Source organism: Anopheles coustani, chromosome 3 (genome assembly GCF_943734705.1).
Source record: "Anopheles coustani chromosome 3, idAnoCousDA_361_x.2, whole genome shotgun sequence".
In the NCBI taxonomy this organism is placed as follows: domain Eukaryota; kingdom Metazoa; phylum Arthropoda; class Insecta; order Diptera; family Culicidae; genus Anopheles; species Anopheles coustani.
The window spans coordinates 22721379-22738738 of record NC_071288.1 but is presented as its reverse complement, the minus strand read 5'-3'; the positions used below and the strand labels follow the sequence as shown (position 1 = coordinate 22738738).

General features: G+C 49.8%; 1 protein-coding gene across 2 annotated transcripts; it reads right to left on the bottom strand.

Moving 5' to 3' along the window:
• Nucleotides 1-341: 341 nt before the first annotated feature.
• On the bottom strand, nt 342-17060 carry LOC131272352 (protein obstructor-E). 2 transcript variants are annotated; one of them, XM_058274062.1, is made up of 5 exons: nt 7753-7795; nt 5421-5630; nt 3450-3638; nt 3162-3372; nt 342-396 (listed from the first exon to the last, which is right to left on the bottom strand). In XM_058274062.1, the coding sequence occupies exons 1-5, from the start codon at nt 7793-7795 to the stop codon at nt 342-344; spliced, it is 708 nt and encodes a 235-aa protein (XP_058130045.1). The 2 variants fall into 2 exon arrangements, with proteins under 2 accessions (XP_058130045.1, XP_058130044.1); XM_058274061.1 differs by lacking the exons at nt 342-396; nt 7753-7795 and adding exons at nt 2359-2503; nt 17018-17060.
• Between the last annotated feature and the right edge of the window lie 300 nt (nt 17061-17360).

Here is a 17360-nt window from a genome sequence, read left to right as displayed (position 1 = left end):
CCGCCCGGAAAAAGAAGAATTTTGCCTTCTAGAGGAAATTTGTTTTTTTTTGACTCACCGTCGGCGGACGTAACAAAGCGGAACGTTCTTTATCCCCATTTACACATTTTCAATAAAACTTTTGACATTGAGGGAAGAACTTTTGTCACGCCGCTTGAAAGCGCGCGAACCGTATCGAGAATCATACTGGAACGTTCTCAAAATGTAGTGAGGGAGAAAGGAAGAATAAAAAAACACAATCGCACACACACACCTACACTTTTATCATTATTTTTTATTAAAAGAATTCTTGTCTCGCGGCAATAACTTACACTCGATTGTGCCTACACTAATGACTAATGTTAATAGCCTTTCTTCTGGAGGGCCTTGATGTCCTGATCACCGTAATAGTCCTCGCTGTGAAGAATACAAATGACAAAAGACCGATGTTAGAAGTCGGTGGAAATTGATTGGAAATTATTGAAATCATTGCTTTTAAACTCCTTGAAAAACAATCGTACGCACACGCACGAGCAGTAGATCGAGTTGAGCTACATTTCGGATGATAAACTTTATTCCACGAGTAGAGCTTTAGAGTAAATCATTGGTTAAAGAAATAAAACCGTGCAAAAAAAACAAATGAGTGAATCAAACCGATAAAAAGTACCATCAAATGTCATCGCAGTCTGTTAACTGATGGTACCAGGTTAAATTAGGAACAGGATAAAAACAAACAAACACTCAGTACCACACACTCTGCCATGATCATTTAGTGAAAATGAGTCTTACCCGTTAGTATCGATCGGTTAAAGTGTGAAAACTCTTCCGTTATAAGTGGTAGCAGAGAGAAGAGTGAATAGCGAAAGAACAACACAAGAGAAACGTAATACGAAGTCGATTGGAATGAACTAGAACAAAACCCAGTAACAACCACCGTTGGGCGCGGACGATAGTAGAATAATGAACAGTGAGGGTCCATAAAAGGGTAGTAGAGGGGGTGGTGTAAGTTTTGAGATTTTTTTTTTATTAATATTTCATTTTCTGTTTTAGGATTTAACTACGCACTCTTCTGCGTTTACCGCAAGTGTTTTCTGGTAGATTCTTCAGCTTTTGTGATTTCGTTATGTCTACCAGACTACTTTCGTGGAGAGATAAGATTCCGAACAAAACATCATTCTAAAGCATTAACGCGAGCATTCGAATCAGCGATCCGAGGTTTTATGATAGTTAATTCAACGTGTGAACTAATCTGAGACTCTGTTGATCGGTGAACTGTGTTGAGACCTAGTCATTATAGCCCAAGCAATAGACAGTGAAAGTATAGGAAAATGTGAAATTACTCAAATTATCCAGTTTGAGTAATTGCAATATTTAAACCGAGATGAGAATTGGTTTGCGACAGGAAAGAGCTATTGCAACCCCTCTTACATACTCTTACAATAAAGTATGACGGGCAAAGAAACCCACATCGAAATGAGAGAAAGAACCATCAACACAACAACGCACGCAAAAACACCAGCGCAAAGCTTCCAAGCACTCACGGCACGAAAACAATACACGAACAAAACTCAAAGAAAAGCTTGAGTTTAGCTGTGATAGGTGAGTGTGCACACATCATCTTAACTTGAGTGGGATAAGAATCGATTGGGCTTTCTCACGGAAAAAAACTAGTCCGAAAGTTTTGTCTTCCTTTGCGCTGTACGTATCCTAATCGTTTTCAGGTAGGGTTCACGTGAATTCTTCAACATTTATCCCCAAAACGTTACTTTCTCGCATTCAAGGGTGATCATTGACCGTTTCTCTTACGAATATAAGATATTGGCCTGGGGTACTTGCGTTCATAGGGAAATAAGGTTCATCTTTCCCATCGCTATCCATTGAGGGAAAAGGAAAAGTACTGAAAGGACTTTCCATTTGGTGAGACAGATCTTAGACAGGTGTAAAGGTGTGTTTTGAGCGCAAACACTGTTCGTTCTTTCTACTCGATCCTGATGATAGTCCGGTTCACCGATTCTACTTTGCGATGGTTTAAAGGTAGCTGATTTGAAGATATTTCATGCTTAGTTTCTTTTCTCAATTTCCTGTCCAGCCTTCGTCCTGTCTGCTATTTTCCCAGCGCAGTCTGTTCATGTTTCTATTTTTTCATCTATTTTCCTTCGAAATATGTTTCGTTCTGTTTCGTTCCTTGTCTCGCTGTCTCAGTTCTGTGTGTTCCCTAACATTGTATTCCTAAAAGTCATGCACTGATACATGCACTCCCAACCACACTCCTTCCTGGTGCTTCGTTTCCTGCCTACACGTTTTTCATACACCTCTTCCCCTACACTACACCAACCGCGCCCCACTAGTGGGCTTAGTTGCTCTCCTTGGGAGTCTCGCTTAGTTGCTCTCCTTGGGAGCCGGCCGGTTGGACTTAACGTTAGCTTTGGTGGAGGCGGGCGCACCACCGGACTGGAGGGCTAGACCGGCAAGGAGTTCGCTCTTGCGGATGCTTTTCAAGTCCAAATCACCGTAGTAATCTTCGCTGTTGGTTGGAAGGGGGGGAGATTAGATGATGGTTAGCGATCACACGTAAAACGTAACATAGAAATGAAAACATTATCCACTCTACGTGAATGGGCGTGAACGGGGCAGAGAGGGGTGGGGAAGCGGAAAGCGGAGATTTTCTAGTCCCTTCGAACGGGTAGATTTTAAAAGCCAGTTAGTCATTTCAGTTTTGGATCAAACCATTTCAAACATTTCATTCCGAAGAAGTTTTGTTTAGATAGCGGAAAAGGGTGGAAAGTCGTGTTCAGTCAGGCGGAAAATAATTTGATTTATTTTTTCTAGTAAAACAAACCGAAAAGGATGCTACGGAGTCGGGACAGAATGTTTGCTTTTGATGTTAGCTACCGAAAATGATGGCTACTTCCGGAAAACTTCTCGTTTTCGTAAAGACAACAATTTAGGGAAAGCATAGCGGCATTTGAAATCGGTAAAACTAAACCAATAGAGTTGAAAGCAGAGATATCTCTTGCAGACCATACACACACACATACACACGTCCTTCACCCCAAACACACATGCCAGGAGAACACAGTGCAACACAAAAGGGAATTTGGATGAATTTATCAAACACTCGAAAAGGTGCGTTTGGCAAGAAGCTGTTTAGAAAGCATAAGCAAACCGATCGCGTCGCTTACCATCCGGGAACGTCCTCGGGGTCTTCGCAGTTGCCGGTACCGTCGGCATCACCGATCTTGAAGACGGTTCCGATGGGGCAGCCGTACTCGCGGGCCACTCCCTCCAGGCAGATGTAGTACTTGCGGCAGTCCTCCGGGTGGGCATGTCGCGAGAACGATCCGGCATTGGAGATTTCGCCGGCGGCGGGGCAGGCGAATCCATTTGCCACTTCTGCGGGGGGAAGAAAGACGGCGGAGGGGTTAGTGTCATGAGTCGTGCGGGTCGGGTCGTTGTTTGTGGGGTCTCACCTTCGTTCTTGCACTCCGGCACCTGGTCGGCCCACATGCAGACGCGGGCATCGCGGTCGTAGGCCAGTCCGGGCGAGCACTGGTAGCGCGAGGCCTCACCGTTCCAGCAGTTCCAGAAGACGTCGCACTTGGCCGCATCCGGGAAGATACCGTACAGACGCTCGCAGTGGGAGGTGGAGATTGGAGGTTCTGCAAAAGGTCAACCAAATGTACGATTTAGATTAGGTTCAATTTACGGACGGTCTTGAGGTCAATGAGGCAGTAAGTCACTCGGGAAATCGATAATGTGCGATAAGGTGCATGGCCTGTGGGACAGTCAAAGTGCAGCGCTATCTCAGCACCGCAATCGATCACGGATGAATGCATTAATGTCACCTGTCAGCTCCACAAAGCAGCGTCCGCTTCAAACAACCATAGCAACCTTCTTGGAAAGGTGTAAATAATGGCGAACATCAGCAAAGAAAGCACAGACATTCTTGCCTCTTTTGCCCAGGAATGTGTGGGATGTTCTAGGAAAATAAAATGTTAAACCACATTCCTCATCCTTATCCTTCCGATTCCTTCCGATGATTGTTGATGCTGATTGTTTAAATCAACCATGAAGGTAAGCCTAAAAGCCACATCTGATGAAAAACATTCTTCCTTGGCCGATTGATCAAGTGTCCTTTCCGTTGCGTGGTTTTCTTGAGAAACCGCACTGAGATTCGTTGCGGTTTGAACAAACAATTTAATACCTCACCCGAGAGGAAGAGCGTAATAAGCGTAGCCTTATTGAAAGCGAAAAAAAAACAGCAGCAATTTTCAATCAACAAAACCGCTAACATCGTGCTCGAGGTAAATCTGGTTACCGCTCGTTTCGCGTCGATTAAATCGGTGTGTAATGGACAAATTCATAGATGTTTAATTAATTATTGCCCGAACATTTTCTTCGCCAACGTAGGCGCGTACAAATCATCTCCCGCCCCTCTGTTTAGAGGCTCTTATCCCATGTTTGGGAAGTGTTTGATGGCATGAGACTTCAGGTCTGCGGTGGAAAGCGCATTCCGGGAGGTGGGAAAAATTTAATATAACTTCACAATTTAATTTATTGCATTAAACTGCGGCCAGCAACTCGGTTCGGGAGAGCCCACTACAAACAGATTAGTGGTAGACGGGGTGCGTATGTGTGCACCGGTGGTGAGAATTGGCGTTATGCGCGCTCATTCGAGCACTGTGGGCCATCGGGTGGACCGTTTTGGAGGATGTTTTACAAAAAAATAAGAACTCCAGATTTCAGTGGGACTGAGAAAAATCATTTCGATTGAACATTACACATGAATGAGTTTCGAAAATGACTGCTTTCCCATTGAAAAAGATTTAATGAAATGGATAGTATTTGTTCCACCAATAAATACAATATGATTTATTGTACTAGTTTTGCTACACTAAGGGCAGCCTCTCACAGTGCCATGTCTAAAGCCGTCTGTGTTCTCGAGGGTTATCGTGAGGTTGGCGTGCGCCATTTTGACTCCAGCAGGGAACAGGATCGCTTTAAATTCACGCTCGCATTAGGGACGCTGCGAAACAGGAAATAGTAAAGATTTCGCACTCAACGTTACCGTGGCCAAGGCAAACGATTTTCCACCACGGAGCAGGAACGATGCGGATTTTAACGCTTCATTCGGCTGTGGAAAAGCCTACCCCGGCTTAAATGGTGCGGTTTAAATTGTGCGCACGTGTCAACACGGAGGGGAGGCGTGTGTGTGTGTGCACTGTTTGCAGGACACGGGTTGGCAGCGAGCCGATATATAATTAGCACCGGAGCCCACCGCAGCGCAGCGAAACGCGACGCATTTGGCCACGCACGACAGCCAATCCGGCCGTGGCTAAGCAAATAAATGCCTAACGTCGGGCAAACGGGGAAACCGGAGGAGGCGGGAAGCTGTCCCGAGCGCTGAGGGTGTGGGAGTAGTTTTATGCAACAATAATTACCTAGCTGGGTGCGGTCACCGCAGTCCACGTTGTGCAGGTAGTCGCAGTTCTCCGTGAGGTATTTGGAGTCTGTCGCGTCGAACGCCAGCCCGTTGCCGCACGTCTTCAGCTCGGCCACGTTGTTGTCGCACTTCCAGTACTTGTCGCAGGAGCTGTGGTGCGGGTAGAAGCCGAAGTCGTCCGGACACTTGAAGCTATCCTGGGCCACGGCTGCAAATTCATGGGGGAAAGCATGGGAAAACGGTTAGAAAAAAAAAAGTAAAACTCGCGTTGGGGGGTGAAACATCATCAAAGCGAACCGACAGAATGGATTGTTTTTTTTTTTTTGCTAACCCAGCGTTATTTCTATTTCATTAGGTTACTTGGAATTGGGGAGAAGAAATGAAGCAAATAAAAAATCACAAAACTCCACCACCCACACCGGAATGGGAGGGACATTTTTCTAGCCTTATCTTTCTTTCTTCAGCTGCCGACCCAGCAACAACAAAAATAAAGGACGACCTTCGCAGGTGCAACTCATTCCGGATGTCCCGTGTTCTTTTTTTTTTTTCGGCGGACAAACTATCGCCAAGAATGGAAAAATGGACCCAACATCTCTCCTTTCGCCGGGGCGTCCCGCGTGACGGACGGGCCACGATGATTGGTGTCATTTTTCAAGGCACAGCCAGTGTCTTGCCCGGGAACCACCCCCTCCCCCCACTTCCACTCCCAGGGTCCACGAGTGGACTCCCACCGATGATGGATTGTTCCCGGCCCGGAGAGCGTCATCGCCGCCTTCGTCGTCGTCGCATCAAACCGCAAAAGGTACGGTTCCGTGATCAGGTGAATGATTTGTGACCTGTCGGATTTGCGGACGGCTTTTGCGTGCGTGCGTGTATTAGAATTTGTGTGTCTTTGGGCGTTTAGGGAGTGCTGGAGAAGAGTGTTTATGCAGGAGTCCTAATATTGTTTTGTTTTCCATTCTATTTGTTTGCACATTGCGCCCGTTTTTGCCTGCGAAAGATACTTGTTCTTCTTTGCTGCTTCTAATTTCCAACATGTTTCTGTGTTTGTTTTCCTTCATTTTGGAATAAAAATGCAAACCCGGTAGATAGTAGGGCGGTTGGGAAAAGTGATCTATGATTTTCCATTTTTCTTGTTTGCTGTACCATAGCCTCCGCATCGGTCCCTCCGATGCCTGGACAATACCATCGAGCGGACAGCTCTTCCGCTCCCCCGTTCCCCTTCCCCTAAGCTGTACGGGCCGTTCAATCCGTTAGTGTGTCCGCGTCCGGGACGTGGCCGTCGCATGATTAATGAACTCATCTCGGAAGCGCGCGGGCGGACAGGCGGCGATTAAAAGTTGGCGTGGTTGTGGATTTTAGGACTCCAAATTTTAAGCGACCCGAGTGCAGAAAAGGGCCCCCGTCCCATTAGTCATGCGGGCCGCGCCTGCACGACCCGCGATAACGATGTTATGCACACGGATTTTGAAGCGAATCACTGCGTTTCAATTCAATCATAAATCTAGCGATTGCGCAATCAGTTTCCACACCACGAGAATCCGGTCGACTCCGGCGGTAGAAGGGCAATTCTAGTATCACCGCAACAGAGCCACCTTTGCGGGAAATCAACCACCCCCCGGCCTCGGCCTCGGTCGATGACAACAGACCGGTCGGTGAGATGCAGGTGGGTGTTTCGGCCCGGGAATCGATAAATTTTCCCGACCCATCAGCGTTTCGGCCATCGTAAATTTCGCCACTGATAATAATTACACCGTAATTGCCATTATTTTTATCTCCACCAAATGATCTTTAATTTATGCAACGGTCCGACCGGCGTCGGCTTCATCGTCACGTGTGTGTGTTTGTGTTTGGGGTTTTGTCGACATGGTGTTCGATAATTTGTCATCTCATGCCTTACCGCCGGGACGTAAGGCATCGTTTACGTAAAGCACACGCTGTTCGGTAACGGGTTCCTACAGGGTGTAGCGGACAAAAGGGACCGAGCCTGGATCAACATCAACGCACACTTCGATTATTCCTAAAACAAAGGCGTACACGGGAGTGCCAGTGTTAATCAAACCAATTATGAAATACTGGAACGGCTTATAAAATATCTCCCTTACTCTCTCACTCTCGAGAAGTGAAGTCAACCAATCTATGCGCGCCAGTGACATAATCAACCTCGTGGTTTAACACTACCTCTTAGGGTCGCACATGTGCGTCACATATATAGGGTGGGGATTTTCTTCCATGCGGCTCGAGCGATTAGCACGGTGCTGACCGAATTTTATGTTTCCCGACCGAAAAATTAGGCTCCCCTCTCTCTCTCTCTCCCTCCGGCGGCAAACAGTGGAACCTTAACAAAGACATAAGCAACATAAAGTCGCTCATTAAAAGCCCGTAGCCCGGTTGAATAATCGGTTCGGGTTTGTTTGTATTTCGTTTCCTTGTTTTTTATGGTCAGCTCTCCCTAGTCGCTCCATTTGGTCACCGCGTCGGTGCGTAACACGTGGTTCTGTCCGAGTTTTCCCGCGGTCAGTGGGCCATGCGTACGCCGGGAAAGGGGGTTCGCTGGCACGCGGGTCGTGATTAAGCCGTCAATCGCATTTGGAGCTCGGCTTGCAGAATATCGCGCCATGCGCATCGCACATGAGGCAAGATCGAAGAAGTCATCCTGAAGCAACGCCGTTGGGCAATCCGACTCCACAGCATCGGCATTGCGTGCGAGGTGCGCTTTCGCTTTCATCGATTTCGGGCGCTCGTGGGTTGCAGTGGCCGCCTTCTATTGCTTGTTTTCCACTTTCGCTTCCGCCTCCACCGTGTTCGAGGCAACCGTGAAAGTAAAAGCTTCTTCAAGTGGGCAATTTGTGCGGAGAGAAACGGGGAGAGCCGGGTGGAAAAACAAACCGGCGGTAAAAATAGAAACCGGAGCGTTTTGCGCCAATCTCTCCATCGGCCACGACGGAGCTGCTGCTGCTGCTGAAACCCATTTCACGTGCAATTTCATTCTCCCCGCCTCCAATGCCACCTCGGCCGTCGTGGGCAGATGTTTTCCGTTCCGTGCTTGGAGATCAACGACCCGGGGGGCCGGCATTGTCTCGGCAGAGATGGGCAAGAAAATTATCCACCATCGCGAAACAACACTTCACCTCATCCGGACCGACCGACACCACGGCCGTCAACGTCGGAGAGTTCTCCACCGTCGATGAGATTAATTGGACACCCTTCACGAAATGGAAATGGGCGATTAGGTGCCAAACTGGACACCGAGCCGAGAGCCATCGACGTTCGAGGCCTCTTCACGGCATCCACGAAACGAAAGTAAAAGTGTAAAAGAAAGAAAGAAGAACGGGCTCGCGGAGGGGAATTGAAATAGTTTAACACCAGATGCAAAGTGTTTTTCTTTTTTGACTGGAGAGGCTTGAGGGTCGGGAGGCCAATTTTCCTCCCCTCGACCCCGACTGCTTTCCAGAGTTCCAGCGAAAAGGTGAAGGTGAAAAACGGCTCCTCCTCCATGCCGCAGGGGCCCCTCCCGGTCGCCCTCGTTGACCGTGAACGCTTTATTATAATTGCTCATTTTATCCGGCCGCTCTAAAGTCTTGCCTTTTTGTTTTTTTGCCTCATTTAGCGCGCCAGCATAAGATAAGTGCGTGCTCGGCGTAGCGGAGCAACATTAAACTGTGTGTTGTTTTCGTTCCTTCCCTCACCTCTGGCAAGTTCGAAATCGTTTCACAAATTGGCGCAAAAGAATCCAACGGTTTTTTTTTTCTAACGGCCCGATGGCATTGACTTTCTAAGGCAAGGTTAATGTTACCTATTGGGGGAAGGAAAAACTAACAGCCAACCAAATCTCATATCCTGAATGGGTTTTCTGTCAAACGGTGCCACTTATCCGAATGGCATTTCGTTCAAACGGGCCCGAACGATCCCCGGCAATGACTTTTGCGTTATCGCCCGCGACATGCGCTGTGTACGTGTGTGTTCGTGCGATTTTGTATCGGAGGCGAAAAGCTCCTAACACTAAACATAAGTCACCCGATACGGTGTAATGAGGATTCTGGTGAAGTTTGCTCGCATCCGGCATCGTTTCCAACCTAATGGCATCCACGATAAAGGGCAAGACGGTCGGAGAACGCGCTCGGCTCGGTAAACAAATCCGGCGTGAGATTAGATCTCGCACTGCAACCCTTTTTGCGAGACGAACGAGAAGATCCGCAATTAAATTGCCGACGCTCGTGGAGGGCCGCTTAGTTCGCGTTCGCGTGGAAAAACCTGCTCCCCCAACCAGGCGCCCTTTCTACGCGGGACGGAAACTCGCTGCCATCTTTAGTGTTGTTTGGTTTTATCAAAGCCCTTTCAAAGGAAAACAGCAATAACAACACACGAGCTTAGAGAAAAAAAAACACGCAAGAAAAACGCCTTGATCTACGATCACGCCCGTCGCAGGGCACGATAAAGCTCGCTGATTATCCACATTGTTATCCGGAACGTTATCACGGTACGCCGTAAGCCGCAGGCATTCACGGTAGCCATTTTATCATACGCTGTGTGTGGGTTTTTCGGGAGCCGCATCACACGAGTCGTGCAAATATCTCGCGGAGGAGGTGCTGCGAGAAAAACCTGTCAATATAGTCTTCCATCCAACAGGTAACACGCGTCGGTCGGTTTTTGGTTTGCCCGTAGTAAAAGGGTTTTCAAAGGGTTCGTGCTTTTATGTCGGCCCAAAAACCCGCTCACCACCAGTCTCGAACTTTGTTTGTTGCCTCGCGTAAGGGAAAGTAACGGGGAAAACAACCACACATGCATAGAAAATGGTTGAACTGGTGAAGGTCTTTTGTGGTGCCAATCGAGATTGGCATATTTTCCACGCACTCCTGGAAAATGGGCGGGAAAGCTGTCGTACGTTTATGGATGTTTGTTCCACCTTTTTTTCTTCCTTCTCTCAACTGCAATTTGCTTCCCTCCCACCACCCCTTCACACCCCCCACATTCGATACATCAAACCGTTCCGTACGCAAACGTGTGCTATCTTTGGCAACCGATCGGAAAGCGTTACCGAATGTTTTCGAACGCCATAAAAGTGGGGGTGGGAACACTTTCCACACGACAGCGGGTGCAGGGGAAAAGTGAAACCCCCCGAAGTTATTGTTGATGAAAGAAGATTCGATTTTAAACGATTGTTTGCCCTGGCGAAGAGAAAAGCCCCGAGGTGCATGGAAGCATTCAAGGCGGCAAATCACCGTCAAGCATTTGTTTGCGTCGTTCGTTCAATTTGAGGAGGCAGAAATCGCGAATTTGCTGCCGTGGGGTGGAGAAACATGGGGTGGAATAACATCCCCAAAGAAAACAGTGTGGCACGCATTTACAACATGCCGGTTACATTGTAGCGATTCGGGAAAAATGGGATTTTATCAATCCCTCACGAGTTGAAATATGTTTGATTCCTTGTTTCGTTTGACCTCATCGGGAAGACATCGTTTCTGAACCGTTTCTGAAGCAGGATGGGCAGTTAATAAAACGAACTTGAGCTCGACTTGGTGATGACCCCGTCTGCCCGAATGTGTTAATTATTTCCGTACAGGTCAATTTCCTGTCCTTGTTTCCTGACTTGATGGACTCCCAGCCCTAAATCGACCGCAGGTCGCGTTTGACTTTTGAACCGAGCGAAGCCGGTTCATGCCACATTTGGAATGCACAACATAAGCCAGCCCCGGGCTTTACTCTCGGAATTGATTATCCACCTCGGATAAGCCCGTCTTCGGCTTGAGGGCGCGAAACCTTCACCACCGTGTGGGTGGGTGGAGATATTTATTGCGTGACGTTTCAATCGCCATTTTACGATTTGCGAATGCATATAGACACCCTACAGGAAGGTTGGAGCGGAGTGAGTGTTTGTACAGCGTCCGCCAAAACACTAGAGGGCGTTCTTGTTTGTTGTGCAACGGCGTCCGGTTTTCAGGATGGAATGTGCGCGCGTTAATGGATAATAGAATTTAATTAACACATAAATAAGCAAACATGTACCGGTCGGACATGTTCGAGTCGCCTCTCTCCGAAGTGTCCGATTCGGTTCGGTGTCGCTCTCGTTTTCTTCGCTGCGTCCATCACTGTCACCGGGAGGCCACCGGGTTACGACGGGATCCTCCGGTTGTAACATGGCCGAGATGGAACTATCAATAAATCCACCACCGGTGACATATGCCAAACGGATTGCCAGCCGTGGGGCAAACTCAGCCTTATTCCCGCCGGCCGCAACTGCGTCATTTAATATGCAGCCAGAAGCAACACCGAACGGCACCGGACGCGTGAACTGGTTCACCTTTTCGGTTGACCCAAGACGGACGGCTTCGGGTGCGCTTTCCGTACCGTGGTTCCGGAATCGGCGCCAAAGGTGAGCTCCGTCGGCTGCGCAAAAGTGAAAGTCGCGCTATGCAAAACCACAAGAATCTCGGCCGGTTCCTGGGGCAGCAGAAGAAAAGGCGAAGCGAAACAAACCATGCAATAAGGCAGACAAAAACACACGGGCACATAAATGTAAAGAAACCCGCGGAGGCTGACGTGAGAGCAGGAGTGGCAAAAAAAAAAAACAAAACCGCTGGTGGAAGATCTCGCAAGGCCTTCCGCATTTTTCTGCCGTGCTGTTGTATGTTTTTCTTTTAATGGCCACCGCCATTTTTATTGCTCCCACCGTCGGGTGAAGTCCCCGTGGAATGCCGCTGGACGGAACGCTGTTAATGAATTGCGAAATTCGAACGAAGCAGGGTGGTTTCGAGAGCAAGAAAAAACAAGGAAAACAACACCCAAAAGGGTGGAGGCAGCCCGGGTCGGGTGGCGCAGGGGAGGGCGATTATCGAAGATCGAAATCCGATTGCGCAACCGTCGTCACCAGCAGCTCGCTCCCTTCCCTACCCACCCGCCCGGAGGAGTGGAGGAGTCACAGCTTCCAAAAACCTGTCCCCGAGATTCGATAACGGTAGTCGCCTGCATGCATACTCCTCCCGTGCGCCCGGGTGACACAATCACGGTTATGTCACAACCCTGCCGACCGAACACCAACACCGCGTCCACCGGTCCCTCCCTTCCCTTTCCGCCAGGGCGTGAGTTAGCGCGATCTTTCCCGATCTTCGGGTACGGGTTCACCTTCGCACCGCTGGACTCGCTTGGGGAGGGCAAATAAATATTACGCCTCATCCGAAGGAGATATTATGAAAGCGCCGAGCGGCTTGGAATTTGAATATCCGTGGGCCGCGTGACATGCCATTAAGGAAAGCGATCAGCTCCTAACAACAACATTAAAAAAAAATAAACGACCCCCCCTCGAGGACGCACGTTTCGTGCACGACTTGCGCATCAACACCTTGGTTCCAAGATACTATTTAGCATCCCAACGAAACCGTGGACCACGCGAAACCACCGTCCATTTTCCATTTTCCATTTTGCGCTTTCTGGGCCAAGTTCAGCGATTATCGTTAAAACCCCCATCGGAATTCAGCACCGGTCGCAATTTCTTAACCGACGCGTACTTGCACAATTAGCGCACTTCCGTTAGTGTGTCGACGCATCGATGGAGTGCAATAAAAAGCCAAGATGGCGTCGTCCGGGAGCGAGTAACGGTAGGCCTCGATACCCGCACGAGTGGAGCCACAGCCAGTTCACATTACTTTCTAAATCGATTCGAAGATCCGTCACGAGCCAATGAAGGTCAACCTGTTTTAGCGCGCGCCGTGCAACAATCTTGCGCTCGGTTGCTCCAGTTTTGTTAAACGCTGTCCCCACGGGCCATTCCGTTCGTGTGCCCGTAATAGCCTCGGCGCGTATCGCCTCCGGATGCGGCAAGGGTCATTAGTGGTGCCAGGGGGAGTATGAAGGCTGAACGTGGTTCGGTGATGAGCGCACCGATTCGCACACCCGGGGGATTGGTTCTGCAAGACGCAGGAGAAGTCGATTGGCAATGGCAGTGCAATTGCAGTGCGAGTGTCTTCGTGCCACTTTCAAGACTGCGGTACCCGGTACGGTAACATCCTCTCACATCGAACTGGAGCACTATGGAAAGTGGTAAAAGGATAATCGCCCCATCGATGCAGAAGGGAACGCGAGAAGGTCACGACGCGTTGCCATCGATCTCAAGCTCAAGCGCGCTCGACAATTGTGGTTCGATTTCGAAAGGGAACCCCCGTAAGTGAGGCACTTAGTCCGCTTGCGTCGGAACAGTGCCAGTTCAATGCCAAACCCGTTCGGTTCGGGTGACATTCGTGGGTTAGCAATGAAAAAAACCTCACGCGACATTCACTCGACATCACACGTCAACTGCTTCCCGAGGTGTTATTAGACCCCCGTTAGATAGTGACACCGAACCTCCGCACCTCTGGCCACCTCGGGCTAGGGAAGGATGGGAAGGATCAAAAGATTGGGAGTCGTTAAAATTAACTAATTTAGTCACGCGTTTTGTCACCGGAGGAAATGAACCGGCGATCGGCGATAGGGTCGTGCTGGGCTGTCAATGAACTTCGGTCCACTTCTGACCATCCTCCGTGAGCGTGTGTACATGTACGTGCGTGGGGGTGTGTGTGTGTGTGTGTGTGTGTGTGTGTGTGTGTGTACGTGTGTGATTGCTTGTCACAATTTGTTGCGCTGTTTTTTTTTTATGGTTCCAGCGAAGAGAAACGCGACGAACGACGCCGAGTTGTGACGGATACGCGTCACCGTGTGGTACGTGCGTGGAATACCGAATCCCGGAACGGCCCGGGGTTCTGTCCACCACCGGGCTCGTGCGTCGTAAAGCACGCTCCAATGACCGCTGGACGCGCGTTCAAGCCCTTTGGCGTGGAGGAAACGGCACGACGGCACGACGGGGCATCGGTCATCGCACGATTTTAATATCTTCCAAGTGCACGGTGGGAGACGCACCGGCGGAATACTAATTGAGCGATTATCTAACGGCATCGGACAGTGGAAACTGATGCTCATAAAAAGGAAACCCCAAAACCACAATAAACGCATATCCACAGAAAATGCCGGCAGCCAGCGTCAAATGGCCAGTGTTGTTTTTGTGTTCCGGTATCCAGCGTTGAGTAATAGGAAACACTGGAGGGACAAAAAAAACCCTCCTCACATCTCATATCCTCCTTTAGGCCAACACCGTCGAAGTGCTAACAGTTCCACCCGTCGGGAGGGAGACTTTGGTTTCGATTTAGTCCCGATAATCACATTATTCGGGCTGATTTCATTTAGGCACTCGGCCGAACTCTCAAACAAAGCCGGGGAGAAATTTGGACGCGACGCCCACCATCGTGCCGTTGACGTGGAAGGTAGGGGGGGGGGGGGGGGGGGGGGGTGTACGGGGGGCAAATTTTGATTCGGTGTAATTTGTGACGGCATGAATCGTGCCCGGAAAGCGCAAGCCATCGGCATCATGTATGCGCGCGGCGTCCTCCTTCGGCAGACGCCTGACATTTGCCCGCGGGGAGGAGCGGGCCCGGGAAGGAAGCCGCCGCCGCCGCCGCCTCCGGCGAACGTCTTCGAACGTCGGGCGTGGTGTACGTGCCGACTAGATCCATCGATTGCTGCACCGCACAATGATTAATTAGCTCAACGACAGGCGGAATGAGGGCGTCCCACGAAGTTCTTCGAGGTGTTTGGCGAGTGTAATTCAATTAAGTATTCTTACGTCCGTCGATCAACCGTGGCAGACAGCGTGGCGTGGGAGGGAAGGAAAAGGAAGGAAGGCTTGTGGGAGGGGGTGTGATGCTTGAGCAGCTAGCACTCCGAGGATTGGAGGCGGCACATCCTGAATCGCGCGCGGAGCCCATAAGTTCCGATAGTTCGCCGACCCGTGGTTCGCAGAAGTGTAATTAGCGTAATTGAACGCATCTCACGGTCTGACTCACGGCAGGTGATTGATCCCTATCCCCTCCGCAGACCATCACATCTCCCACGAGCCGGCGAAAGGAGGGTGCAAATCGATAATCCTTCCCCATTCGGGAAGGCGGGCGAACTCCGTTGCGATTATCCTTCTTGAATGCCGGATGCGCTTGGAGCAATTGCCAGGGTGGCCAACGTAGCAGACCGGGCCTTGAACGCCGATACTTGCAATAATGGGTTGCAAGCGGAGTTTCCTTCGGCTCGCCGGCTAATGGCAGTCCGTTGCACAAGTCCGCGGTGAGTGATGGCATGATACGAAATCGGTGTTACTTCAAATCCGACACGGACGGAAAGTGTAATTAACGGCCAACTCTCGGCCACATTCCGACGCTTGCCAACGTCGATCGATGGTGGTGGCCTTTCGATCCCAAAAGGCTTCGAATCGAACTGCCAAGGACACCCCAGCACAGCGACGGTGAGGATAATAAAAGTCACCCACAAGCGAGTGTCACCCTAAGTGTATCGCATTCCGCTAAAACGCACACGGTGTCATATTCGATGCATGCTTGGGAAGGGCCCAAGAAAAAAGGTCTCAAAGGTTCGAGAAATCTGAGACCGAGCGCTTGGATTAACATCCGAACATGGATCCCTTGCGTGTGCCAACGCCCCGCAACGAGACGCCGGGCCTGGAAAGCGAGCGCGAGTTGTTCGCTTTGAATAAATTTCCATTCTACTACCTTCGCCCCCCCTTCCGTCGGTTTGGCAGGATGAAAGGTAGAAGCCCTCCACCGTGGGCCCTCCCTCAGGGGCGAACCGGCTGACCTCGACTCATATTTTTCGAGAAGAGGCGAACGGTACGCGCAACTCCACACACACACACACTCACACAAACACACATCATCATCGTCATCAGCATCACCGTCATCTACCCCGAGCCGTGTTCTGCCCCACCACCACCACCACCTGAACCTCACCGATCGTTTCGGTGTCCCAACCTGCGGTACGGTTAGGAAAAACCAGTTCGAAACGAAAGCGAAATCATTCCGGAGATCAAAACGGGCACGGGCATGTGTTGCACCATGTGTTGGTGTGTTAACCAACGCCAAGAACGTGGTCACACATGGTCGCGAACGCTCGATCTCGCGATCGTTTCAACCACGCAAAGGGAGGCTGCTGGTACGACCGTCCGTAAAAGCGTTCCAACCGTGCTTGAAGCCCAACGATCCAACTCGCGCACGATGAAAGTGAGAGTGTGCGACGCGTTGGTGGACCCGGTTGTGTTGTTCGGCGCGCGCATTTCGTCTGGCGACTTCCGCTTGCCGTTTCACTCCAGCGCAGGCAGCACTTGCTGGGTCTTGGGAGGGAGCGAAAGCAAGCAATCTCAAGCCCGATCAACAACCAATTCTGAGCCCCGAGAGCGTGGAGTTTCGTAAACGGCAGTGGAATGTTGAACTGGCGGTTCGAGACAGATTCTTTGTGCCTCGACGAACTCAATGGCGCATTTGCATCGGGCTTTGGAGCTAGACTCCTCTGGAGAACTCGTTCGGGACTGAACTGAACTGTCCTGAAGACAAGGAATCAAGGAAAGATCCTCACTGCCGGTGGTTGGGGCCACTCCTGTTCCCTTCAACTTTGCTCAACTTTTCGCCCTCTTCTTCTATCCAACGAAACAATATTCCAATCCATTCTGGTCGCTTTTTTTTGGAAAGTAATGCTCTACATTTGCCTTAGATTTTTTTTTTGGGTACGTACCGGCTCCAAAGAGTGCAACCACGAACACTATGCTATACTTCATTGTGACAGTTTGTCTGTTCTTCACACTGCCGAAACTTTGCAAGTCCTTTGGAAGTTCTTGGGAGATTCTGGTTCAGAAACTCCTCTTCAGGGGCACTGGCGCACAAACTTCTCCGTCCGTCACTGTTGTGTGGCGTGTGAGCACTTCTTGGCACTTCTTTTGGGATCGCGTCCTTCGGCGAGCACTGTGTCCCCGTCACAAACAAACAAAAAATTGCAAACACACAAAATGGTCCTCAAAACAAACGGTCCTGTCTTGTGGTTCCGTACGCAGCGAAACTTCCAACGAAACTGTGTTAAA